Source organism: Drosophila persimilis, unplaced genomic scaffold, assembly GCF_003286085.1.
Source record: "Drosophila persimilis strain 14011-0111.01,24,50 unplaced genomic scaffold, DperRS2 tig00000808-arrow-arrow-pilon, whole genome shotgun sequence".
Taxonomy (NCBI): Eukaryota; Metazoa; Arthropoda; class Insecta; order Diptera; family Drosophilidae; genus Drosophila; species Drosophila persimilis.
Genome location: NW_020825357.1, coordinates 838,566 through 864,369, shown reverse-complemented (window position 1 = coordinate 864,369; position 25,804 = coordinate 838,566). Strand labels below are relative to the sequence as shown.

General features: G+C 46.1%; 4 protein-coding genes across 4 annotated transcripts; 2 read left to right on the top strand and 2 right to left on the bottom strand.

Moving 5' to 3' along the window:
• Nucleotides 1–4,894: 4,894 nt before the first annotated feature.
• Nucleotides 4,895–6,870, bottom strand: LOC6598957 (centrosomal and chromosomal factor; the record flags this gene model as incomplete). Its single annotated transcript, XM_026993175.1, has 2 exons — nt 5,773–6,870; nt 4,895–5,690 (listed from the first exon to the last, which is right to left on the bottom strand). Coding segments are annotated over exons 1-2 (1,860 nt in total), but the record flags the coding sequence as incomplete, so codon positions are not given.
• A 1,467-nt stretch (nt 6,871–8,337) lies between these two features.
• On the top strand, nt 8,338–10,981 carry LOC6598956. The gene is made up of 4 exons (XM_026993213.1): nt 8,338–8,448; nt 8,503–9,468; nt 9,591–9,959; nt 10,023–10,981. The coding sequence occupies exons 1-4, from the start codon at nt 8,378–8,380 to the stop codon at nt 10,642–10,644; spliced, it is 2,028 nt and encodes a 675-aa protein (XP_026849014.1). The 5' UTR covers nt 8,338–8,377; the 3' UTR covers nt 10,645–10,981.
• A 939-nt stretch (nt 10,982–11,920) lies between these two features.
• LOC6598954 (serine/threonine-protein kinase unc-51) lies at nt 11,921–24,152 on the bottom strand. The gene is made up of 11 exons (XM_026993234.1): nt 23,983–24,152; nt 15,212–15,299; nt 15,027–15,152; nt 14,889–14,962; nt 14,662–14,822; nt 14,469–14,602; nt 14,255–14,407; nt 12,954–14,183; nt 12,751–12,887; nt 12,551–12,686; nt 11,921–12,477 (listed from the first exon to the last, which is right to left on the bottom strand). Exons 1-11 carry the CDS (start codon nt 24,148–24,150, stop codon nt 12,401–12,403), a joined length of 2,484 nt encoding a protein of 827 aa, XP_026849035.1. The 5' UTR covers nt 24,151–24,152; the 3' UTR covers nt 11,921–12,400.
• Nucleotides 18,140–22,294, top strand: LOC6598955 (leucine-rich repeat and transmembrane domain-containing protein 2). Its single transcript, XM_026993235.1, has 7 exons — nt 18,140–18,192; nt 20,055–20,254; nt 20,319–20,569; nt 20,632–20,907; nt 21,082–21,364; nt 21,435–21,608; nt 21,672–22,294. Exons 1-7 carry the CDS (start codon nt 18,140–18,142, stop codon nt 21,824–21,826), a joined length of 1,392 nt encoding a protein of 463 aa, XP_026849036.1. The 3' UTR covers nt 21,827–22,294.
• Nucleotides 24,153–25,804: the final 1,652 nt, after the last annotated feature.

Below are 25,804 nucleotides of genomic sequence, written 5' to 3'. Positions count from 1 at the left end.
AGTTCGGCGAATGATTTGGCGGGGCAGCTAGTAAAATATAAAATAAATTTAATGTTGAAAACCAATTTCAGACTTTATTGTTGTGTTATTGTTGACTTTTTGGCATCAATTTTAACCGGAAGATCGGAAGAATTGCAAAATTCCAGCGGCCAGCGTCGCGGCATCATGTAGCAGCAGCTGGGGCAGCAGTGCGACAAATGGGGGCACATATTTTGCTGTTAAAAGGATGCTGCTCCCGGCATCGGTTGGAAAAATTTGGACGCGGGTTAGGTTGCTGTGGCTGTGGCTGGGGCTGTGGCTATTGATTGGGCCTCTGATTTTGCTGCTGCTGTTGCTGCCGTATCACCTTTGTTGCTGCTGCAGGTGGTGATTTGTTTCTGATGCTGGACTGCAGGCCCAACCGGAAGAGGCATTCCATCCCAACTCGCAGGAATACGCGAGGAGTGGCTCAAAGAACTGACAGCTATGAAGTGCGACACGGTGTTCAAGGGGTGCATACGGAACGGATACATTAGTGCATTGAGTGTGTGCCTAAATCAGAGGCGCCTCTACGGGATATTCGAACAGATGCCCCCGGAAGAACTGGAGTGGATGGACTTTCCAGACACGACGAATCATACGTCGTCAAATCGTGCCACAGCGACCCTTTGATACGTATAGGAGCATGCCACAGGGGGAGATGACTGCTGCTGCTGGCACGGAAGCTGCTGCTCGGTGCAACATTTCTGCTGCTGCTGATGCTGCTGGCATGGAAAGTGCTGCTTTTGCTGACAAGGAAGTCGAGAAGGTCGCTGTTGCCAAGGATTTTGCTCCTGTTGATCGGGAAACTGAAATGGCGGCTGTGCTGAGTGGGATAGCATCCGTACATTGGCTCGTGGCGCTGCACAACAGATGACTGGCTTTGGGGCATACGCCGGGGCTGCTGCTACATACAGGACGGTCCACCCTGTTGCTGCGGTGCAATGTTCCTGGACGACGTCTGTCCCTCAGAAGGGTCTTCTCGGTCACCTCGCAGGTGGTGAGAATGTTTTCCTTGCCCGCGTTGTCAGAGCCTTGAATGCCTTGCCGTGAATACAGACACGAGCTGGCCATTAGCTGCGTCATTTGGTCATGGCATCCACCGAACTTTCTATTGAAATTACAAATTTCTCGATTAAAATAAAAACAGATTATCGCTGGGTATCCAACCTGGTTATTGCTTTGAGAGAAAATCGGCAAGTTGCAGAATATTTCGGGCCGAAAATTTGGCGTTTAATTTAGAATTTAGAATCTATTATTTGGACCGAAACTACATAGGATACTATTTGACAAACAAACTCCTTTTTTGATATACTTTTATTTTTTTATTATAATTAGGATTGTATTTGGTAGTTTTTATTATAAAATAATATCACTGATACAAATTATGTCGTTTGCTGTTACTGTTAGAGCAACTTGTACAACAGTCACAGAAAAATTAGGATAATTTAAAAAAAAAACCCCTGTTATCAAGGTCACAGAATTTGGATGAGGATATTATTTGGTTCAATTATCTGTCCAGGTTTTCTAGGGCAGAGGTCCTCTTGGATGATTGTTGGGCAGGTCGACTGGGTGTATTCTGGCCAGCCTACGCCGGTATCTGGATCTGGCAAGACGCCTCGCCAGTACATTAGGGTGGCACTTCGCTTGATTGTTGATAACATCACCAACAAGTGGTACGTTAAGGTCCTTGGCGATGTCCCGGTTACGGACATACCACTCAGCTCCGGAGGATTTACGCAGAAATTTACTCTGGAATGTCATGATCCGCGCAAGGTTAGACTTGGCGGCAATGTGTATGGGATGCCGTACTTCCAGGCAGGGGCTTGTATGGCTTTGTGGATCATGACTTTGTTTTTTAAACTGAGCTTGTGAAGAAGCTGCACCATTCTGGACTACACGGAAGGTCCTCTCCGTCAGAAAGCTTTTGATAACTTCATACAGCTGAGGGTTGAGCATCGTTTTGATCTTGGCGAGTAGTCCCTGGTGCCACACCCGGTCGAAAGTCTGCGCAATATCCAGGTAAGCAGCTATAGTGTACTGCTGGTCTTGTAAACCGTCTATCATGTGTTCCACCACCCTGTTCAGCTGTTCGGGTGGGCAGTGCTGAAGGGTGAACCCAAATTGGTAGTTTGGCATGGCTGTTTTGACCAGCGACGACTCCAGTTCCCTTTGTAGGATGCAGCGCACAAACATTTTTCCAAAAGTCGACAAGAGACTAATTGGTCTATGGTTCTTGAGGTCTTCCGATGGTTTTCCTGGCTTTGGCAACACGATTATGTGGGCACATCTCCAGGCTTTTGGGAAGCAAGCTAATCTAAGCGACGCATTAAAGATTAGCGCTGTTTGGTAGCGCCTTTGCCACAACATTGTCAATCCTATCATCGCCAGGGGCCTTCTTGGACTTAAGTTGCTTTTCTACTAGATGTCCTCCGGAATGGGGTGAATCTTTCGTCCAGATTAGTCGCAAAAGCCTCCACTCTGTCCATTGCTGTTCTAGCCCATGAGCCGTCAGACCTCCTTACCGGAAAGCGGGGTGTAAGTTGCCGCTTGTAGCGTCCTGTCAGCTTCCAAAGGGCGTAGTTTGAGTGTACGTCTGCTGCAGCCTGCGATAGCAGTTTATCCGCGGCTTCGGTCCTCTGTGTCGCCAATTTCTTCCTTACGCGGTTAGCCACTCTCCAGAAGACTCTGTCAACCTACGGGTCATGGGTGCGGTGCGTATGTACTCGCGCCTGAGTCGTTTCTTGAGCAGAAGAAGCCCTTCGACCTCACTCGAAGTGCCGCCTCTGTGGTTTCCAGTCTGTGACGTTCGACTGCCATGAGGGCCGCAGGTGGTAGAAGCAGCAGAAGCGTCACAGACTTCTACAGCACCTACATCCTGAGCGGTCCTTAAATATGTGTGTAAGTCTAGCGAGCTACCCAGAATTTCCTTGAACAGGGGAATGTTTTGAGTTGGGCTTCGAAAATTCCTATGGATATTAAGTAAATATCTACATTAAGTAAATATATCTATATATGTATCTATACATATGTATATGAAAATCTCGTGTCACGGATCGAACTATTTTGATACATTTTTAGTTTATTAAATATTAATTTAATAAGTTTATTAATTATTAAATATGCACTGATCTATTCGATTGTGTGTTTAGTGTTTTGAGAAACGCAAGGGGGCGTTTACCATTGAAAGGCATGCTCTTCGGCACGGATACAGACTCAAACCTGTTCCAGAAGTCCATTCGCACATTCAATTAATGGCTCGAAATGAAAACGAAATAGTTCACAAATGGTTTGCCGCAAATGGTCAAATGGTTACTAAACAAAATACTCCGAGGTGGAATATAATTTCCACATTTCAAGTAGGCTGTACATGATACGTCAGGTATTTTATAGATTCCTATATCAGATTCAGTCCGAATCGAATCATTCATTAAAACAACATACAACAATAAGCATACAACATGTCAACGCCTGAACGTAAAATCTATACGATCGAAACGCGATTGGCCAAGAAGCGCCGCCAGATGGCCCTCGGCCAGAGAGCATGCGGCCCCGAGTCCTCCATTGAGGGGCCACCACTGGCTAAAAGGCGCAAAAGAGCCCCAGTCAAGCGAAAGCCAAAGCCAGTGGGACGCAGCGATCCCTCCTCGGATCGTGTAGAACAGAGAGGACGAGGACAAGGTCAAGGACAAGGACGAGGAATACCCAACAAAGCCGCTAAGAAAGTCCTCATGAAGCGGAACACTCCTGTGAAAAAACGCTTACCATCGAAAAGGGCTGGGGCCCCGCGTCCCACCAAAAAGGAACAACCGAAGTCGAAGCAAGCAACGACCAAACCAACAAAGACTTCGACAAAAACCCGTAAACCAAAACCAAATGAATCAATCACAAAAAAAATTACAAATGAACCGATGGATAAGACCGGAGCGGAGAAGGAAGCCAAAACGGAACCAGAGAAGAAACCGAAATTCCGGTTCCGCCCTTGGAACCCGGCAACCCAGACCGACGCTACGCTTTCCGGCGAAAGAAATCCAGAAATAAATCCAGAGCAACCAGACGGGATGGTTAAAAATGAAATGGAGATGACAACGGAGATGACCTCGTTGCTCCAACCTTCAGATTCCACAGGGAACCACAGCGATCCACACGGATGCTAAATGACATAGTTTGGAGCAACAGAAATAGATCACGATAGTTCGGCGAATGATTTGGCGGGGCAGCTAGTAAAATATAAAATAAATTTAATGTTGAAAACCAATTTCAGACTTTATTGTTGTGTTATTGTTGACTTTTTGGCATCAATTTTAGCCGGAAGAATTGCAAAATTAGGTAGGAAAAGCTCTTCCATCGTATTGTGGGCCGTAGAAGCGTACCCTGCACAGATATTTCCTGGTTTACCGGTTGACTTGTATCTATATCTGTACATGGTACCCTAAAAACAATTCGATTGGAACCGTTAGCACGGCCAGCGTCGCGGCATCATGTAGCGCATTTTGCCATACCGCTGGCAGCCGCAGCTGGGACAGCAGTGCGACAAATGGGGGCACATGTTATGCTGCGACTGATTTTGCTGTTGAAAGGATGCTGCTCCCGACATCGGTCGGAAGAATTTTGCACCCGGGTTGGGTTGCTGTTGTTGCTGATTGGGCCTCTGGTTTTGCTGCTGCTCTTGTTGCTGCCGTATCAGATTTTGTTGCTGCTGCAGGAGGTGCAGCAACAGTTGCTGCTGCATCTGGCAGGGAGAAGTGGGTGACTGCTGCTGCTGCTGGCAGGGTGGGGGAGATGACTGCTGCTGTTGCTGGCACGGAAACTGCTGCTCGTTGGAACATTTCTGTTGCTGCTGGCATGGAAACTGCTGCTGTTGCTGCTGCTGGCATGGGAATTGCTGCTGCTGCTGTTGCTGGCAAGGAAACTGTTGCTTTTGCTGACAGGAAGGTCGAGAAGGTCGCTGTTGCCAAGGATTTTGCTCCTGTTGATCGGGAAACTGAAATGGCGGCTGTGATGGCGGCGGATATGAACAGGGGGGCATCATCAGACAGGATCCAGTCGCATGCAACGGTTCCTCCTGCTGCGGCTCTTGATACATCGCCGAGCATGAGCACGAGATATTCAAGGACTGATCAGTGGTGTAGCCCGTATCATCACCACCCATATCGTCTTCCTTGTCCGAGTCCTTGCTTGGCCAATACGGCTCTTCGTTGCCGATCTGATCGTTCACATTTGTCTGCTGGGTGGCGTTGTTCAACTGGAGCTGGACCTGTGCTATCTGGGCCTGCGCCTCCTGCATCTGTTGGTGCAGCTGCTGGGCCAGCATTTCGGTCAGTCCACAGCAGCTGGGCTGCTGCTGCTGCTGTTGCTTTTGTTGCTGCTGCTGCTGCTGCTGTTGCTGCTGCTGCTGTTGCTGCTGCTGTTGCTGTTGATTGTACATGTTTTGCGAGGGGTTCTGAGTGGGATAGCATCCGAACATTGGCTGTTGGCGCTGCACAGCAGATGACTGGCATTGGGGCATACACCGTGGTTGCTGCTCCATACAGGACGGTCCACCCTGTTGCTGCGGTGCAATGTTTCTGAACGGCGTCTGTCCCTGCTCCGATCCCGGCAGCGCACCCATGAACTGGGAAGCCCCCTGCCCCGACGACCATAAAGCCTTCTCATTACAATCGCATCCGATGCTGTGGCAGGGAGGACGAAAGCAAATAAAACACCATTTATAGCTTTATCAATAGGAATGGGAATTACCCTAGCAGAACGTACCTCAGAAAGGTCTCCTCGGTCACCTCGCAGGTGGTGAGAATGTTTTCCTTGCCTGCGTTGCCAGAGCCAGTGCCCGTGCCACCAGAATTAAATCCGGTTTGCTCGAACCACTGATAAGGCGCAGGCCGATTGCGCGTGGGATATTCCCCACGGAAGCACGGAAAGATCTTCATACACGGCTGGGACATGGCACTTGCTTCAGTCTTGTCTTCAGCCCCAGCCCCAGCCCCAGCGGTTGCGGTGGGGTCCACTTTCTCCGGCTGTAAGGTCTCGTCTTTATCCTCATTGCCAGCGACGGGCTTTACTTCACCTGGCTGTGGAGCAGACGCCACGGACTTGTTTTCATCGGCAAGTCCGGCAGCCTGCTCTATGTCCTGGTTTACTGTATCTGCTTTCTTGGCCGGCTTATCCAGTTTTGCAGGGGCGCTCACCATGACGATAGGCGATTGGGGCGACTGGGAAGTCCTCTTGTACTGCTGGCTAAGATTGGAGTCTGTTCGCATGGGAAACTTTCGGGCGGTACTAGTGTTGCTCATGGAGATAGAGGGTCTTTCGTTCTTAAAAGTGCGCTCCCCAGCATCTTTGCCTTGGGCCCTGATTCTCACCCTCCTGGGAGTATCCTTGCCGGACACCTCTCTGACCGGTATCCCCACGGCCATGGGCACGGGCCCCCCAAACGCTGTCCTTGACTGCATGGGCACCGATCTATTCAACACCAATTCCGACGGTCCATTCTGTTCCACCCTGGATCGGTGTCGAATACGGCGCACATTGCCGTTTGTTGTGGGCGAGATCCGTGATGGGGACGCGGGCAGAGTCTGCGCCAGGTCCCGAAGCAGCTGCATTCCGATCCGGCTGCGTGTCTGGGTGTGGGATGTGCTTGACCTCGTGAGCGCGGATTCCGGATAGACGATGGGAGTGGCCCTTCGGGTGCGTCCACGTTCGGGACTCGTATTGCTCCGATAGGGACCAGCGCCGCTTGTCATTGTGCCGCTTGACCTTACGCCGCTTGTCCTTGCGCCTGTCGTCCTTGCGCTGGCACCGTAGCTTTTGTTGGGGGCCATTCAACCAATTCTACAATACTTCCGTTCACACAAACAAATTTAAGTTTTCCGACATCATACGATGAATTTTATATTATATTCAAGTTGATAGGTTTCGAAGAGGACTAGGATTTGGTAGATCAAGCAAAACAAATGTCTGGGAATACAACTCGATAACGTGTTGGTTTGGGGAGTGGTATATAGTACATATTTCTTGGATTTTAAGCTGAAATTTTTTAAAACTTGCAAAAACGAGGGCGACCTTTTTATAAACCCCAAAAAAACAGTGAATAAAACTCACCTTTTCATTCATAATTGTGCACTCCTTTCTACAATATTTTTCCCGCGCGCGTATTTACCGTTTTTGCCGCTTTTTTAACGCTTTTTTAACGCCGATGTCAGCTCCGCACACATAATTTGTTCACGTAAATTGATTCCAATAAGAACACAAGGAGAGGTGCCCCTCCCACGATATTTACATTTTTGATCAGAGAGAGAGAGGGACAGATTCCAAGATATGCAGTGCCGCACCTTATACTAGGGCGACACCTACAACGAGAGCGCGCCTTCGCTCCTTCTTTACGCTTTTTCCTTTTTCTCCTTGCGCCTTCGTGTAAGAGGAAAGAGAAAAAACTTCGTGCCTTTTCTGCATCATTCTTACACACGCACACACACCACAGCGCAAGATCACGCGACTAAACGAACACTTTGGCCATGGAAAAAGTTTATTAATGTATCAAATAATATGCTTATATCAAATATATAGCACTTGATTCACTTCACTTGAAAAAAAACAAATTATTTTACTCTGCCTTTATGCCTTTTCCATGCCATTTTGCGCGGGTTTGCCCCGCCACTCGATCACTCACTTTCTTTGCTTTTAAACGAAACTGTTGGGACATATTTAATGTTTATTCACTTCTACACTTCACTGCACAGCAGCGCGACACTTTTTCCGCAGGATTTTCCACCATTTTTCGCATTTTCGCGGCCGCAAACGCGGAGCGGAGCTGACTTTAAACCGCACGCCTCGAACGAATGAACAAATGAATGAGAGCGAGACAGATGCGTACGTGACTTGGTGTTCGTTCCAATTCCAAGGCTTCCAAGCTCTCTTTCGGGGTCTATTCCTAATTGCTCTCTCATTCCATCCTCTCTGGCCACCGGCGCCGCATCCTAACTGCATGCCTATTGGAAATTTGCATTTGCTTTTGCTCAGCTTCTCGCTGCTTGCAAAAACTGCTGCCGAAGGAAAGTGAAGGAGAGGCTCAATGGAATGTTTGTCTCGCTCTTTCGAATGCAAAGGGAGATCGAACAAACACCTGTGGGTGGGGGTGAGAATACGAATGGTTTGCCGCGCCTCAAAACATACCAACTCGTTTATCTGTATACAAGAAAAACAAACCATTAGACTTAGTTTAAGCAATCAAGAACTTTTTAAAATGTTGTCATTTTATCTTAGACTAGATGCTTTGTTTTTGTAGTTCTCTTAGCCTTGGCCATGAGTTATGTTGGAGCTGTAATCGTGAGGAGCTAACAATTGTCGTAGTTGTCTTTTCAAAATGTCCGCATGCATACGGGATCCGCCTCAGACTCTGATGTTCTGCTATAACTGCAAGGCGGTGTATAGAGGGTAAGTAGAAATAAAATATAGGAGCACTTTTCTCAGGCCCTGTTTTTTTTTCAGATTTCCTTTCAGGCCATGCCCCCAATGTTGCGCTAGATATCCGTTCCAGCAGCCCCTCTACTGTCCGGAGGAGTTCGAAAAGTTCTCGGCCATGGGCTCTCCATGCTTTCTGTGCAAACAGCCGGATTGTCCACCCGAGGAGGATGGGTATGAAAAATGTCCGGAAGATGCCGCAGCAAAGGGAAAGGGTAAAAAGGTGACTTTAGCAATCAACAAAAAGGGGCAAAAACAGAAAACAGAAAAACCGAAGACTAAGGCCGGAACTAAACAGACTGTTAGGGCAAACAATGAACCAAAGCGGACGGCTAAAAAGACGCCTGGGAAAGGACAAGGACCGTCTGGCATGCCTGGTAAAGGAGCTAAGAGTCGGGCTGCCCAAGAAGGATCATCTGAGCAGGGTACGGTTCCTAGCACTCAGGTGATGCAAGGAATGACTCCTTGTCAGTGTGGTGTTTACCCTCAACAAGGAGGAATGCCTCTTCCGGGGACACAATTCCCAATACCCAGATGTCGAATAGGACCATTCGGAGCTATAGGACCTGAAGGATCGGCACCAAATACAGGGTATGCAGATCCAAGATGTATGCCACTGGGGTGTGGCGCACAATGTATGACCTGTTGTGGTCCAAAATGTATGCCAGGATATTGTTCACAAGGTATGCAGAGATATGAGGCTGATGGACAAACATCAAATATTTACGGAGCTCCTGGACCCGTAAGATCACCGTATTCCCAGCCTGGTTTTCCCAATGGACAATATGGGGCTGGCACGCCTCCTGGATGTCCCCCAGTACGGGCAGCGGGACTGCCCAGCGAACGTGGGCAACAGTTTGATCCCTGCACGGGGGAACTCGTGTGCACATGTCGAGCTCGGTGCGCTTTGTATTCAAGGAAGTCGCCACAAAAGAATGAGAGCTATGGAGAAGGCTGTGATCAGTACAATCGAAAAGTGGAAGCTTTTCAGCGGTGAGTTTCCCGTCAGAGTCCCATTCAAAAAAATGGAGCTCTAGCTCTAGCCACACATAGTACAAAATTAAATAGCCCAAGGTCCGAGATCGAGGCATTAATCTGTCCAATGTCATCTGCAGCGTGCTCAAATCGCTGCAATTGTGTTATCCAGCGAATGGTTTGCAGGACTGCTGTCTCCAGCTGCCCATCGACCTAGAGATGGCCAACAAGACGGGTGAGGGCGAACCCAAGCGGACGAAGAAATCGTCACCGAAACGCAAACCTTCCAAAAGCGATACAAATGGCAAGAAGGCTGCCTCCGCTGCAGTTGCACCCGATGACAAATCAAACGCTTCAGTGTCGCCTTCCACCCAACCGGCAAGTGGGGAAGACACAAAGGCTGTAACGCCTGACGCATCTAATGCTAATGCTCCCTGTGCGTGTCCCCCTGCAGTCAGCTCGCGACCATCGATGCGCTCCTTCTGCTGCAACACCAGCTGCATGATAAGGTCAGTTATCCCTGAGAACATTAGCCATTAAGATCAATCCCATACAGCGAGGCCTCTCCACAGTTCCGACGAATGCACGCAGACGGCATCGGGAAAGTCCAATAAGTACCCATCTGATTGCACGCCAGATCAGGGCGAACCAGCAGCAGAACCACAACCACCCAGTTCCTGCCAAATCTGCTGCAATGGCAACTGCAATTCCTGCTGCTGGCCCTACTACTACTGCTACAACCCATACACTGGCTGCTACTACTGGTACCCGAATCCCAATTGCTGCAATGGCTGCCAAAGTTGCTGTGCGCCGAATCCTCTGGAGAAGATACCCGAAAAACCCCAGGGCAAGGAAGCAGCTCCAGGAAAAAGACCATCAGCAGCAGCAGCTGCCGCTGCCGCAGGGCCCAAAGGAAAGAAGAAAAATGATAGGAAAGTGGGCGGCGGGCCAGAGCTGATGAAGAAGAACAATCTCTACGACACAAGAATGAGCTGCAACCAGAGCTTGAGCCTGGGCTGTAACCAGGGCTGTAACCTAATACGCACCATCCCCAAGCGCCAAACTGCAGCCGCCCACATCAGCCATTTGAGGCAGGCCCTTATCCCTGGCTATTCTCCCACGGCGCAGCCCCGTGACTACTCCCCCTTTGGCCAGATTGGAGTGGCCGGCAGAATTGGAGGCAAAAACTGTTGATCCAAGTGTCGGGTGTAGCAGGCCGACTCTCAGATCTCGCTTGGACGTGAAATGTGCACGACTCGGACGACATGTTCTCCTCTATGTCTCGAAATTAAACGTTGAATACTTTTTTACCACCTTAAAGAACTCTTGAAAAACACACCCTTCCGAAGAAAAATCGAGTTTTTCTACTGAAAATCCCTCGAAATATTCGTAGGTTACACAGAAGTAGAGATCTGGGGCTATGAGAGCTGTAGCACCCTATGCCAACCCAGATTATGCTGTACTTTCTTTTACAATAAGTTCTCGTTTTTAGGTCGGTTTAAAAAAGGGACCGTAGGGACTCTAATTTTTATAATACAAATTAGTTTCTGATTTTTAATAGAGTTTAATTTTGAAATATTGAAGAACTATTTTTATTTTCAATTTGAAAAATACTAATTAAGAATAAGAGTTATAAAACAATTTATTTCCAAAAGAAAATTGAAAATAAATATGTATATGTATATATTATAATAATAAAAATGATGAAATAAAAACTTATTTCGGTTTTTTATTATTAAAATAAGTAATAGCTCCTATTCTTAATTAAATTTAATTTTAAAAATTAAATTTTGTTGTTTCAATTTGTATTATACAAATTACAAATATTTACAAAACATAAGTATTAATTATTATGCGTGATGGAAATATAGTGCAGTTCATTTTAATAGTATTTTGTTTATTAGTTCAAATCTGATCTGTATTTGCTGTACCGTTTATACACTCGTGAATGTTCGTTTCCTTTGTGTACATATATTTATAGTATATATAATGTACATATATTTTATATATAGATTTTTTTCAAAAGATTTGTGGGTTTCTTTTTTGTTTTGTAGAAAAACTTAAAAAGTTCCTTTTGTCCTTTAAAATTAAATAGGCTTTTCAAGGGTCGTGTTTGTGGTTTTTAGAAAAAGATACCTAACTAAAAACTATGAACATAGCACATTGTAAATATGTTTGTTTTTTTTTTTTTTTTTTGTGTAGTGCAGCTGCAGCCATAAATATTGTATGCTTGTAATCGTACGAGGGGGAGGCGGGGAATATTCGATTGTTAAATATAAAAAAAAAAAAATATTACACTATATAGCTATAGGGGAAGGATGGATGAATATTCCAGCACATGATATATATATGGGTATGGGTATAGATATGGGGTTTGGGGTTTTCGGGCTGGGGCTTAAACTCAGTTTTGGCTTGCATTTTGCCCCACTACGCTATGTTACGTTACCTTTACTGTTTGCTTGGGTCTAGCTTTCGTGTGTTTTGTTGTACATATGCCATGTATCCACCCGCGTATTCAGTATATTTGCATGTATATCATACGTTATATATTAATAAATGGTTACTCTTAGAACTAGCTGGACTCTGTACCTGCCCTTATTCATGTTTGCATCCCGCACTCATTTGTAAGCTTTAACAATTATGGGGGTTTCGAAATTATACAGAAAAAAACAAAAACTACATATGCTTTGCAGAGAAAATATTTACATTCGACAACTGCTAGGGGGGGTGGGGAACAAGAACTCCAAAAGACAATAATCTGTGTGTGTTTTTTTGTTAAAATTATTTGTGTTTTACGTGTGGTATAGTAGTTTTTGTTTTGAATCACATGTTGCACTGCCAACTCAATAGAATGGGGGGCTGGGGATTTGAATAACTTAAGGAAATGTTGATAAAGATTGCCGATGCCTGTCCTGTGTGTACTGTGTGTCCTGTGCGCCCTGTGCTCCGCTTAGGCATTCTCATCGGTCACATAGATGTAGCCATGCTGTTGCAATATGCTCAAACGCTTCTCAACGGCATCGCGATCTGTCAGAGAGATAGTGGAACAGAGATTAGTTACAACGTCTGGTGGGAGCTAAGCCATTATCTCTATTCCTACATTTGTTCAGCAGCATCTTGTCCTGTGGATGATTGCACTTTTGCACCAACGAATGCAGCAGAATGTGTGCGGTATTATAGCGCTCGAAGCAGTTCTTGGTGTTCTTCAGTAGCTCATCCAAAGCAGCTGCCTGGCACTGCAAATTCGGGATACAAAATATACATTATTTGCTGTGCGATAGATGTCTGTGCCTTTCTTACCATATATAGAGCATAGTCGTATAGTATCTTGTCGGCTGTTATGTTAAATGCATTCGCCTTCTGCAGTAGGCCGCTGCCATTGAGCCGCTTCGACTCGAACAGTATGCTCCGATACTTGGCGTTCATTGTGAGCAGAGCTAGGGGACGCAAAAGGAAAATAAAGAGGCATTCTTTACAGACTGTTTTGTAGAGTCACCACTCACCATTCTTCACATTCGACGATGGCTTTAGCTGGCCATTACGCAGCTGCTGCGAGGCCAGAGTCAGGCCAGAGGAGAGCAGCTGGAGGGCACGGACGAGCAACACCAGACGCTCGGCCCGCTTGCAGTGCTCCGGTGCATGGGGCGGTATCTGCTGGGGATCCGCCGAGTTGGCTGCCGTCTGGCTGCCGGCCACCATCAGGGTGGAGAGGGGTGCGCAACGCGAGTCCGCCACCTCCTGGATGCAGTCGGTGAGGGCCAGCACAAAGTTCAGCTTGGACAGCGTCTCGTTATGCTCGCGATCCATCAGCGTCTCCTCCGACAGCTCTGGGGCTTGGAATGCATGTGGTTCACCTCCGCCAACGCCAACACCGGTGCCCGTGTCCAGCAGACTGTGCAGTCCCCCGGTGGCTCCCAGCTCGGGCAGGGTGAAGGCACGCGGTCCGAGCATGTGGTGCTGGTTGTTGTTCTCCGATCCACTGCCAGCGGAGCCAATCGATCCCAGCGAACCGGGTGCCACCAGCATCGTGGGACTGCCCAGGGTCGGCAGCTTGGTGAGCGCGGCGGACGGAAGAATCGGTGAGCTATTGCCACTCCTACGCAGCGGCGACTGCGAGTGTCCGGGCGACACTTGCCAGGTGCTCGGTGCATGCGGCGGCGGGGTCTCCGACAGCGATCCCCCCGAAGCGGACCTGATCCGTGTGGTGGTGCCTCCCGGTGGTGTTCCAATGGCAAACTGCACTGCCGGCGGCGAGATCGAGTTGATGTCACTGCTCACGCTGCTCTTGCGCTGATCCGGACGCGGCTGCTTCACACTGATGGGCTGAGAGCGTGGCAGCTGCTTGCCAGCCGCAGCCAATGTTGCCACTGTCAGTGGCATGTTGCCCCCCTGTCTGGCCGGAGAGCCGGCCAGTGCGCCTCCTCCAGCTGGATTGGCGGCCGTTTGGCGGCGTACTGGAGCCGGCACTGGCTTCGGCTCGGAGATGGGCAGACTGCTGGGTCGTGGCGGACTGGATTGATTTTGTTGTGGCTGCTGCTGCTGACGCTGGCCTCCGGCTGCGGGCAGTGCCTGTGCCTGGCCCTGACGCTGATCCTCGGGCAGATTCTTGGGCACCAGGACAAAGTCATCGGAATCCTCGTGAGAGCTGCACGATCCACTATTGTTCTCGCTATCGCAGAGCACTCCCACATTGGTGATGGTGGCACAAATGGCTGGATTGGCCACCACGGAAACTATATGGCCACAAAACAGACACATTTAGAGGATGATCTTTGTCTGGGGAACTTTCTCTTTCGATAGTTACCCGTATTCTCCTCATCCTGGGCCGCTTCCTGCTCTTCGCGCTCCTTCTGCTGCTGCTCGGCCAGCTTGACCAGCTGCAGTTCCTGCTCCAGTTGCTGTTGCAACGGACTCTTGGCCTTCACCGGCGGTGTGCTGCCCAGCGGAGGCATATCAACTGTTGATAGATCACAATTTGAGGATAGTCTTTGACGAAACGCTGATCTCGATCGGCTTACCTGGCGACACGGCCTTCTTGCCCTGCAGGAAGCGATGCACAAAGAAGTTCTCGTAGGAAATACGGTCCTTGGCATTACGGCGCAGCAAGCACAACAGCAGATCCCTCAAATCTGGCGACACTCCATGTGGAATCCTTCAGTAAAGAGTCACATTAGAAACTAAATTGGATAACAATGTTCTTGGGTCACTTACTTTGGGGCCAGATTGGCATTCTGCTCGTAGTAGAACTTCAGTTCGTTGGGTGTTTGTGCATAGAAGGGCGCCTTTCCAGTCAGACACTGATAGACGATCGTGCCCAGCGACCAGAGATCCGCTTTGGCATCATACTGCAGCGACATGATCACCTCGGGAGCCTATATATCGGTATAGATATTCGATTTAGGGCTTTATTCATATGTGGAGTATAGTTATTCCCTTACCATATACATGGGGGAGCCGCAGAGAGTGGCTGCCATGACGCCCTCGTTTAGAAAACGCGCAAAACCGAAATCCGCTGTCGGAACAAGAGTGAATTTAAGTCCTGTCCTGTTGCCGTATCCTATCTAGAGCATACTCACCAATTTTCAGGGTTATCTTCGATGGTGATGGCAATGTCTTGCCATAGTTGTGCGATAGCAGAATGTTTTGTGGCTTGAGATCACGATGCACAATTCCTTTGGTATAAAGCGCTTTCATAGCACCAGCTAAAAGATACCAAACCAAATTAAATATAGCTATATTTAGATGTATGTATAGTCCTTACCTAGTTGTATGAGAAACAATCGAACGGTATCCTCGCTCAGGGTCCCCTTTACACTCAGGTAATCCGCCAAGTCGCCGCCATTGCAGTACTGCAAAAAGATGAAGACAAACAGAAACATTATTATCATAAAAGCAAAAGGTCAAAAGTTCCAGAGCGCACATAAATCTCCTACAACCCTCAGGAGGGGTCTTGGTCCCCGGTCCCCGGTCCCCAAAGCAAAGGCAGAAGCAAAGCAAAGCGCGTACTATGCAAATGAATTAGGTTCAATCAGTGCAAAATGCCAAGACCCCCAGAGACCCCCATCCCAAGAGCCGCGACTCTTCGTTGCGACTTTTGTCCGACCATCCATTCAGACAATTATATAAAGAATGTGGGCAAGGTCAATGCGAATGTGATTTATGACAATCAAGAATCCAAGTTGAGGAAAGGAATTGGAATTGGAATGGGAATGACAATTTGAATTAGGGAATTATGTATCTTTCTGGAGATTAGACAGCTGCTGCTGGCTTCCGTTCTTGAAGAATTCCGGTTCCTGTTCATGCATATCCTGTATCAGGAGAGGACTGACAGCTTTTCAAGCAACCTCCAACCCTCTTTCGAATGCCAGACAAGAGATTCGATCCACACACACACGCACACAAGCCACACACTCCGTTATTTCGAGGGTCTCAGAAGGCAGCTGCCAAAAAGTATTGCCGATTCTCTGACCTTGGGCACACTCTCACTCTCCTCTCTCTCACACCTATTGCCCTGCTTTGCAAGCAGTGCAACGAACAAAAACAACAAAAAAAACCACTTTCGGACAGCAGAAAATGAGAAAACATATGGACATGTGGACCACTTACTCTCGCACAACTTAATGAGCAAACAAAGCGAGGCAATAACACAGGCAATATTAGGCAATTAAAACCAAAAAATTGAAATGACAAAAGATTTCACTTGCCTTTGTGAAACCGCTTAACGCACTACACAGAAGCCGAGGGGAGGAGTGGGCAAGAGGGACAGAGAACGAACATTAAACAGCCAAATGATTTTTTTTGCATTAAGCAAGCTCAAAAAAGTCATTGACATGTAAAATGAGTGACAGTAAAAAGAAAAAAATAATTACACAAATTACAATAAAAGTACAGAAAGAGAGAAGAGTGGAAGAGCGGGCGAGCGGAAGAGCAGAAGAGCGGAAGAACAGAAGAGCAGGGCGCCACATCCACAGCCACAGTCGTGTCGGGGGACTTTTAGAAATTGAACTCTGGTTTTTCTTAATCAATGGAAATATGCAAAATCAGCAAACAAGTGCGCATGAGTCAGCGAGTTATTGGAAAATGCACTTATTCATTATAATGAACGAAAATAACCAACAACATTTGGGGTTTTAAAGTTTCCATCAAACAGAGCAAGAGAGAGAGAGCTTTGACTCGCTCGCTCTCTCTCTGAGCTGAGCGCGCGTCGCTGCTGCCACTGGCAGGCTGGTGGGCTTTGGGTCGCTGCTGCCGCTCAGTCTATCACAGACAATCGCGCGACTCGCCCGCCTTGGCTGCAAAAGCTGTAATCGTACGCGATACTCACAAAGAAAGAAACAGTGCAAAAAGCTCGCTGCTGCAATTGCCAAATTGTTGTTAGTGCGTGTGGTCGAAAAAATAAGCAATACACGAGTACATAGGCAGCGCAAAGGCAAAGACACGGCCACAACCCAGGGTATTACGTGTGGAGTGTCTCTGTCTCTGTGTGTTTGTGTTTATGTGCCGCGAAACATTCCAAGTAAAACTCAATGGACTAAAGGTCAACATTATTTTTCTAGGCGATAAAAACAAAGCGTGCCGCTGTATAGATTTCTGTGCGTGTGTGTGTGTGTATAAGAAAATATACACATGTAGCCAGTCTACATATATCAAGACAATTGAAATGGAATTAACAAAATATAAATATGTACACTGGATGAATCAAGCAAAGTTCACTGTTAAATATATTTTAATAAAATTATAATTCAAATCACGTCACACAACAAGCCAATCTAGCTAATCTTTTCATCTCCAGCATTCCGACTTAGTCATGTTATGGTTTTCCTATACCGATAGATGTAAATTATGTTAACAAAATGTATAAATCTCGTCCAGGGCGGCTATAACGATCGGTTTTTACCCGCAATCAAAGTTAACTTTTCGTTGTAATATTGATCGACAGAGATGACGGTGGGTGGTGGGTGGTGGGGTTCTTCTCGTTTTTGGGAAACTCTCTACAAAAGTTACATACTATAATTAATAGCAACACAGTCACTTAAGAATTATGTCAAACGGAATGGAACAACGAAAGCAAAACGAAGCAGTACAGAGAATTACAAACGAAGGAAAAATGATAAGATTAGTGGTAGTGGTAGAGGCAGGCCGGGGCTAAACATTTACTAATCACTCCGCACAGATTAGGGAGAGGAACAGACAGAGAGAGAGACAGAGAGAGAGAGAGAGAGCAAAAGCCGCTAAAGAATCAAGCTGATGGCGTCTAAGAAAATTTCGGAGAGGAAGAGACAGAGAGAGAGAGAGAGTTTCGGCGCTCTCTCACCTGCATTGGATGGCAAAATTGCCATGCTTGGGGTCTCTGCCCCGTCGTCTCAGTTGGGTTTGGGCGTTGAGAATGTGCCGGTGTGTGCGAGCGGATCGAAAAAGCTTCGTCGAAATTATGTTATGAAAACTGATGTATTTACTATGCCAATAAAATCCGAATAACTTTATAGAATATAGAGTAAAAGTGCCGAGTGAAACAAAACTAATTAAAATCTATTTTCAGATTGTGAAATTCTCAGCCAAACAAATGAAATGAAATGAAATAAACAAACAACAAAATATATATAATTTATATTGCTAAACCAGTCAGTGGAAAAAATAATAAATAAAACACCAACCATCTAAACAATACAAAATAAAAATCACAATAAAAATGCACGTGTATTACAAATTTGGCTTGCTCTTGATTTTTTTGCTCAGCGTCAGGTAAAAACCATATAAAAAAAAAATGTTTTAAACATACGTTTCGAGATCAGATGTAACGGTGATACATGGGCAGGAGAAATTCTATTTGTTAAACAAATCATCTTTGAAATTTGAAATTCTTATAAGTAGGATGACGCAGGTGCCTCACAGAGCTGGTGGGTATCATTTCTAGGCGACAAGACAAAAAGGCGAAAGTACAAGGTTTTCATTGAGTAACGATCGTAAGTGATTAATTCTCGAACCTGTTGAGGAAGCGTACGAGTAGCGGGACTTTGACCCTACTCACCGCCTGTTACTTATATCATTTCCAATTGCAACACTCACGCAGGGGTTATAAAAAAAAAACCACACACACACACACTACCTCTTAATGGACAGACCTCGGCAACAGCACTTAATGGTTCCTTCTAATCATATCACCTAATCTGATAAAAATAATAACAATACACCGGTTGCCCCGATAATTTATGCCTTTTTTTTGCGCCTGGCCTTATCATAATTTTTGTTTGACGGCAGGCGGCAAGAACTACAAAAAACTTGGGCGATTTGAGTGCAAGAAAATCGGACCAAGGAAAGAAAAACAGCAAGTGCAGGAAACGCTTGCATTTCATGCATAATCCCCATTCGGGGAACAGCTAGTGTTTCTTTTTGGTGTCAGCTTTTTTGGATGAGTCACATTTTAATGGTCTCGTCCTATTCCATGCTCGTCCATTTACAGTTGCGGAGAGGCAGAGGGAGATAGAGGAGAGCTCAATTGATTTTTTGTTGTATTGAGAGAGTGAGAGGACTGTAAACTTTCCACTTGAAATACTCCTCTTTTGGGTGCTATCAGGGGAGGGGGGTTTCCATTTGATCGTCATGGGTCGTTAAGGTTTAAAGGTTGTGCTCGAGCTTGAAGGTATTTCTCTTTAAAACCGCAGCAATAATGAGACCTTCTTTATCAGCAATAAAACAATAAGTTTCCGTTCAGTTAGAGACTCTAGTATAAAACGTTTATACCCTCTAATTTGACCACTTGATTGCCTGATGACTATCCTCAACAATCATTTAAAACTTCAGTCAAGAGTCACGCAATTTGAGTGAATTCTCAAAAGTCAAGTCAAGTCGTTTTTTAAGACGCACTTGACCCGCTCCCCGCACACCCTTGAGAGCAGAGCAGAAGTCTAATGAAGGATTTAGAATCAGGCGAAAGAAATCACGAAACAGCAACAAAACCAAAACAAACGGCGAAAGTGAGAGTAAACGAAATCGTGCAAAAAAAAATAAACCGGTCAAGTTGTCTCTTTTTGCCATGACGTAAACAGGTTTGGGTATATGTATGTGTGTCTCTTTCCCACCGCAAGACCCACATGTACAGTGCGTTACAGTATTTTAAGGCAACTGGGAAAACTTCATTTGCAATTAAAACTCATGTGGAAGAGCAGAGCAGAGCATCCACAATATACAGTTGTAAAACGCACTGTAGGCATTCCTCCAGTCATTCTCCCCAGAGAGACAGAAAGATAAAGAGAGAGAGAGAGAGAGAGAGAGACATAAACAAAAGCTTATAATGATAGTGAGGAGAGGAAAAAGTTATCGTTCGCTCGCTCGCCTACCTGTCCTCCATAATACTTGTGTGTATGTGTGTGCGTGTTCGCTTGGCTTTGACGACACTCGTAATTAAATGGGTCAAGTCAAGAGCGTTTTCAGGACAAATTAGTTGGGTGTGTTCGTTGGTTCGCCTTCAAGACGATGATGTAAGCCTCGTTTTACCCTAGAATTGCCAGGCAGTTTCCATTTTTGGTATATCTATATTTTTTTTGGCTAAACAAGTTGACGAATTGGTCGATAATTGCTCTATTCTATGCTATTCACCTTTTCAGCATCAGCCACACATTTGCAGCTCCAGCCGCCGCTGAAGCACAGCAGAATCCGAGCAACAGTTCGGTTGATGATTACATCTACGATGACGATGACTACAGTGAAGAGACGGCGTCCAAGGGATCACCGGAGACAGCTGAGAACAGACTGATGCCATTCACATCTTCCACAACAACCACAACCACATTTCGACCCACATTTAGTGAGGCTCAATCCCCCCGATTATGCATTCCACTCGATTACAACTGATTTTTAATCTACTCTAGACATACCACGTCGCAGCAACCTGGTCCTGGAGCCCAGCTGTCCCCGGCAATGCCGCTGCGTGGAGGACAAGTATATCCAGTGCTCAAATGCGCATCTAACCCATGTGCCCCTGGACATTCCTAGGACGGCGGCCATCATAGACTTGAGCTATAATGTAATTGCCGAACTGAGGCCAGAGGACTTTGCCAATCTGTCCCGCCTGGTGGAAATCAATTTGAGCCACAATCTGCTCAGTCATCTGGACAAGGAGGTACGTATATACTTATATATATATCTAAATAATATAATAATCTTAATACATTTGATTGGCAGGCCTTCCATGGCTTGGAGCGTTTGAGGCGGTTGCGTTTGGCCAACAATCGTCTCACCAAAATCGAACCCGACACCTTCGTGGGGGCCACAGACCTGGAGCTTCTCGATTTGAGCAACAATTCCATCACCCAGCGCTTGGAGGGTTCATTTCTCAATCAACCCGGTTTGATCGAGTTCAGTTGCTCGAACTGCAGCTGGACGGAGCTGCCGGAGCAGACGTTCGTCAATATGAGTGCCCTGCAAACGCTGCGCTTGAACAACAACGATTTCGAACAGGTACAAGTTTCGCGCCAAAGTTATCGCACTGCCAAATCCCCGATATGTCTATCGATAGTTGGCGCCTGCATGCCAAGGCAACCCTGCAGCAGCTGTTCGTCGATTAGCATAGATAGTTGTCCCTCTCGCTCTCTCACGCAATTACTTTACTTGCTTTTGCTTTTCTTTTGACAGAAAATCAATACGCGAGCTTTTGCACCGCTAAAAAACATAATTAAACTGAAACTGCCAGAACTGGACCAGGCCAACATCGAGGAGCTGTGCAACCTGCTCAAGTCCATTGACAACATCAGCTTCAGGCACTTTGATGTGAGCTGCTTCGAACTGGTGCTGGGCACATCATTCAACGAGAGTCTGATCCAGGCCACAGATCCGCCCTTCAAGCGGGTGACGGGCCTGCCCACCGCTGCCACCGCCACAGCCCGGCCAGCCGCAACCCCCGCCCCGACACGCACAGGTAAGCGGAACAGACTCCACAGAACAATGATGAGAGCAAATACTTATGGCGTGTTTTCCAAACTAAACAGCGAATCGCAATCGGAATAAAATGGCAAACAGCACGGCGGCGGCCATTGAAGTGGTCAAAGCTGGCATTGGCGCAGTGACCGAGAGCAGTGGGGTCATTGTGGAGACGACCACGGACAAGGAGAAACCCTATCAGGTGCCCATCTCACAGGAGACTATCAACACGCTGCTCATCTGTGAGTGATTGGAGATATATGTATATGAAATATGAAATATTAAATGTCGCATTACATTTGCAGGCATCATGGTATTGGCGGTCATTGGCATTGTCATTGGCCTCATTTGCCGCAAGGATGTGGGCGGCATCAAGACCAAATGCTGCCGCACCAGCAAACCGGAGCCAAAGGATCAGGTCCATCCCACTGAGGAGATACCATTGAATAAGCTAGCCTAAGTAGAACAGACGAACTTGCCGAATTTCTAACCAAAACAAACACGTTCCACTTTACAAGCATTTTTTTTTCGCCAGATTCTTATATATGTATAGAGCGATAGAATATCTTAATTTATATGGATAATTTATCTGTAGAATGCGAAAATTAGTTAACTACTTGACGTCATAAACAATTGTAGATTCGTTCCATTGTTTGCCAGCACCAAAACCGCAACAGCAACCACCGCTGTCCAGGTTCCCTAGTTTGTTAGTCGGAGTCTAGTTGTTAGTAGGTTTAGCTAGCTGCCTAGTCGCATGGCGTTCTGTTTAGGGTAGCAAAGGACGGAGGCGACTCTCTTCTAATGCTTAAACGTATCATACTTTAGTTTTTAGTTCTATGTGTGTGTCTGTGCGTGTCGTACTCTTAGCTATAGATTTTTTTTGCCAAAATACAATAAAAACAATTATTGTAAATAGAAGGAAACAAAATGCTGCGCAAAATGTTTTACTGATTCCCCAAAATTCCCCAGGGAAATTCCACCTAATACCATAATCGTGGCTATTGCAATTATAGCTACCGAAACTTGACACCTGACAACCTTGATTGTCATCCATCCACGCGTTTTGTATCTTATCGTATCCTATCCTGTCGTATCCATCCATCCATCCAATATTTATTTTGTTTTAGTAAACAGATAAACAGATCGTTAATTGTTGCCATGATACGGGTAAATAAATAGTGAAGAGCAGATAAATGGGGGGCACGTGGGCAGAACAGAATCAATAAATACATGCATACGTTTAATAGAGAGCAAAAAGAGGAAGGCACTGCACCGATAACAATCTCATTCACCGCTCTCGTTGTCCCATTCTCTCTCTCTCTTTCTGATTGCAAAGTAATTAGAATACCGCAGAGGCAGAGGCAAAGCTAACGGGGCCAAAGTCAGGCAAACGAAAATGTAACAACAATAGCAGATGGAATGGAACAGTAACACTCCCCTCCTCTCGCTCCCACCAAAGCCGATGTGCAGGGTATAATGTATACACAAGGTACCACATACACATATATGCATTTTCGTATCCGAATATAAGGACGGTGGATAAGCCCATATGATCTTCTCTGAGTCGAGGGACTTTACTCATCGCTCCTGGATTTTTATCTTTTCTCGACATACTGCCGCCACCTTCTACTTAACTTGCCTTGCAATGGAAGAAAAGAAAAGCAAAACCGAGCGTAAGCGAATGAATACATACCCTAATATGCCACTCTTCTCCACCTACGAATCAATAGTTTCTCAAAACCTTTTGCCCACTTCCAAACGGAAAACAACTCAATCCTATACAATCTTATCAGTTGTGGACAACAAAGAAACAAACAAACAATCGCCCAAAAAGAACCTTCTAATGCCGCGTTCGCCACAGACATTTGACCTACTTTCCAGATTATAGCAGTGCTCGTAGCACATACTCTGTAAACACACTGAGTGCTGGCAATCGGCACACACCTGTAGTCCCACCACCACCCCGCACACACCCACAGAACCACCTCTCCACACGAGAGTTGAACAAACTTCGAGCACAGAATATCCGAAATGGATCTGTACCGGGGGGGGGGAGAGCATTCTGGTGTAAATTAACAAATGCGTATTAAGAAATATATAATTAAGCACACATTGTATAAAGAGGCGACAAAAACAACGCAATTGCCCCAGGGCACAGGGGAAAAGAGAAAGAGAATTCACGGCGGCTAGTGATTCACCATACTAAAATTAGGCCCCACCCTACCACTGATTGTTCCTTGCTTTTGCATTTTTATAGGGTAATTTCTATAGTTTCTGCTCCAGGGTATGCCGGGTATGACCCCACAATCCAATATGAGAAGAACCACCTAGCATTCCATTCCATTCTATTCTCACTTGATTTTTGTTTACAAATTCATTTCGCAACTTCCGCAATTAATGGCGTAGCATTTTAGCCAACGAGAAAGAGAGGCAATGTGGCGGGCAGAGGAGAGGTATGTAGGTGGTGATATGACGTGAAACTGGCCAAACCAATACCAATACCACATCATCGGGACTGCGGGGCGGGGCAGGGGGGGGCGCACACGTTTTAGCCATAAAAACATGATATTACGAGTACTAATGCAGTTTTTGACGCTTTCAGCGACACGGACTTACCTCCATGACCAAATTGACGCAATCCTGGGACTCCTTGCAGTCCAACAAAGCCACAACATTCTCATGGTGCAGTTCGGTGAGCTCCTTTAGAATTTTGATCTCCTTACCGAGCAAATTCTGCGTCTTGATTAGTCCCTTCTTGGTAATGCATTTGATGGCCACCTGCATGTGTTTCTAAAACAAAAAAGAAATGAAAAACAATGTCATTAATATTTATTTCCGTTCAAGTCTTTGAACATTTAACCCAATTTTAAAAGCAAATTCATAGAAATTAATCAATTCCCCCTTTGGGGACGCCACATCGAATGATTTGCGTTCGATATCGGTTCAAGGGGTTTAAGGTTTCAATTTTTTGGAGGCTATCAAAACAGTTTTTATTTTGAGAACCAAATTATCGGCCATTCACATTCGTTTCATTCATTGGAATGCATTGAAAGAGAGCCCGCAGCTCTCTGGCAGGGAACAGGGAAATGCCAATCCCAGATGATGGCCAAAGAGTGCTCGGGTCTCGCTCGGGTTTCTTGTTATTATTAGATACGCAAAAACGCATTCAACTGGGCCACAAAGCAGACGAACGGCAGGGAAAGGAAGCGAAGTTATGGCTGGGAATTACGACGGGTAAGGGTTGATAAGGCAAGCCCCCGGCCCCGGCCCCAACCCCCACCAACTGGCCCTCCCGCATTCAGTTAACTTATTTACTCAACACTCAAAGCAGGTAACAACAATGACTCTTGGCGCTTTGTCTTTGTCTGTGTCTGAGGCAAGAAAGCCTTGACGGTTACTGACGGCTTTGCATATGTACGAGTATATCCAGATGATCCACGCCCTTACTCCGATATATATATAGTCTCTTGCTAAAGAGAAAACGAAAAACATGCGTAACTCGGGACCGAGAAGAAGTACAAAATATTTGTTAAAGATATATTTACTGAATGGATTGATTCGATACGAGTACTGGTACTGTTTAGCATTCTATTGGTTTCCCTTTCCCACCGCCCGTGCTCCAACCCCCGATTGGATCGCGAACACGCGCTCTTCGAATGATGGGGGCTTGTAAATCGATATATGTGCTGCTCTCTTCACCGCCTGACAATCACTCTGCCGTGTGTGTGTGTGTGTGTGTGTCTCTCAAGATTTATATTTAAACAAATTAAATGCAGCAGCTTCTCTGCTAACCGATAACCAAGACCTTGCACATCTTCTGTTTCTGTTTCTGCTTGTTTGTTTGTTTGTTTGCAGGCCATCTTCAGAGTTCAGTGTTTTCTGTCCTCCCTCCCTACCTCCCTTCCTCCCTGTGCATATGGTATTGACATGCGATCATTGGAGCTTGACTAGATTACATTAATGGCAATGGTATCTCAGGTCAGTGGCAACATACGAGTTTCTGTAGAATTTTGTGGATCTACTTTTATTTATTAAACTCTTTCTTAACGTCACTCGTCACCCCAAAAGCCATAAAAGAACTTGAGATTAGATTAGAAAGTACATAAAAATGCAAAACAAAAAAAAACAGCACACACAGCGTACACTCGAGCAGTTCTTGACCCAATCACCCCAATCAACAAATTTGCTGGCCGAAGCGAAAATGGTGTCAAAAAACGAAGGCAACTCCCAAAGGGTGACCCCGACCACCAGTCACCATTTCGGGCGATCCAAAAACCATGTTTTTTAATGCGTTTCAAAATGTTTTGGGCTATGGGTTTTGGGCTTGGAGGTACATTTTATTATTTTGGGGGGGGTTCAATGAACTCGGGAGGGGGCAACGATAAGGTGAAAGAAATTTGCTGGCCTTAGGTGCAATGGCCCCCCCCGTCCTCAACTA

What these genes read in the sequence shown, in the direction of transcription:
- LOC6598956 (XM_026993213.1), top strand. Translation starts at nt 8,378, where the DNA reads ATGTCCGCATGCATACGGGATCCGCCTCAGACTCTGATGTTCTGCTAT. An exon ending in TGCAAGGCGGTGTATAGAGG is followed by an intron (nt 8,449 to 8,502) that starts GTAAGTAGAAAT and finishes TTTTTTTTTCAG; the next exon opens with ATTTCCTTTCAGGCCATGCC. An exon ending in AACACCAGCTGCATGATAAG is followed by an intron (nt 9,960 to 10,022) that starts GTCAGTTATCCC and finishes GCCTCTCCACAG; the next exon opens with TTCCGACGAATGCACGCAGA.
- LOC6598955 (XM_026993235.1), top strand. Translation starts at nt 18,140, where the DNA reads ATGCACGTGTATTACAAATTTGGCTTGCTCTTGATTTTTTTGCTCAGC. An exon ending in CACATTTCGACCCACATTTA is followed by an intron (nt 20,255 to 20,318) that starts GTGAGGCTCAAT and finishes AATCTACTCTAG; the next exon opens with ACATACCACGTCGCAGCAAC. An exon ending in TCAGTCATCTGGACAAGGAG is followed by an intron (nt 20,570 to 20,631) that starts GTACGTATATAC and finishes TTTGATTGGCAG; the next exon opens with GCCTTCCATGGCTTGGAGCG.
- LOC6598954 (XM_026993234.1), bottom strand. Translation starts at nt 24,150, where the DNA reads ATGCAGGTGGCCATCAAATGCATTACCAAGAAGGGACTAATCAAGACG. An exon ending in GAAGATAACCCTGAAAATTG is followed by an intron (nt 14,963 to 15,026) that starts GTGAGTATGCTC and finishes TTGTTCCGACAG; the next exon opens with CGGATTTCGGTTTTGCGCGT. An exon ending in AATGCCAATCTGGCCCCAAA is followed by an intron (nt 14,603 to 14,661) that starts GTAAGTGACCCA and finishes TCTTTACTGAAG; the next exon opens with GATTCCACATGGAGTGTCGC.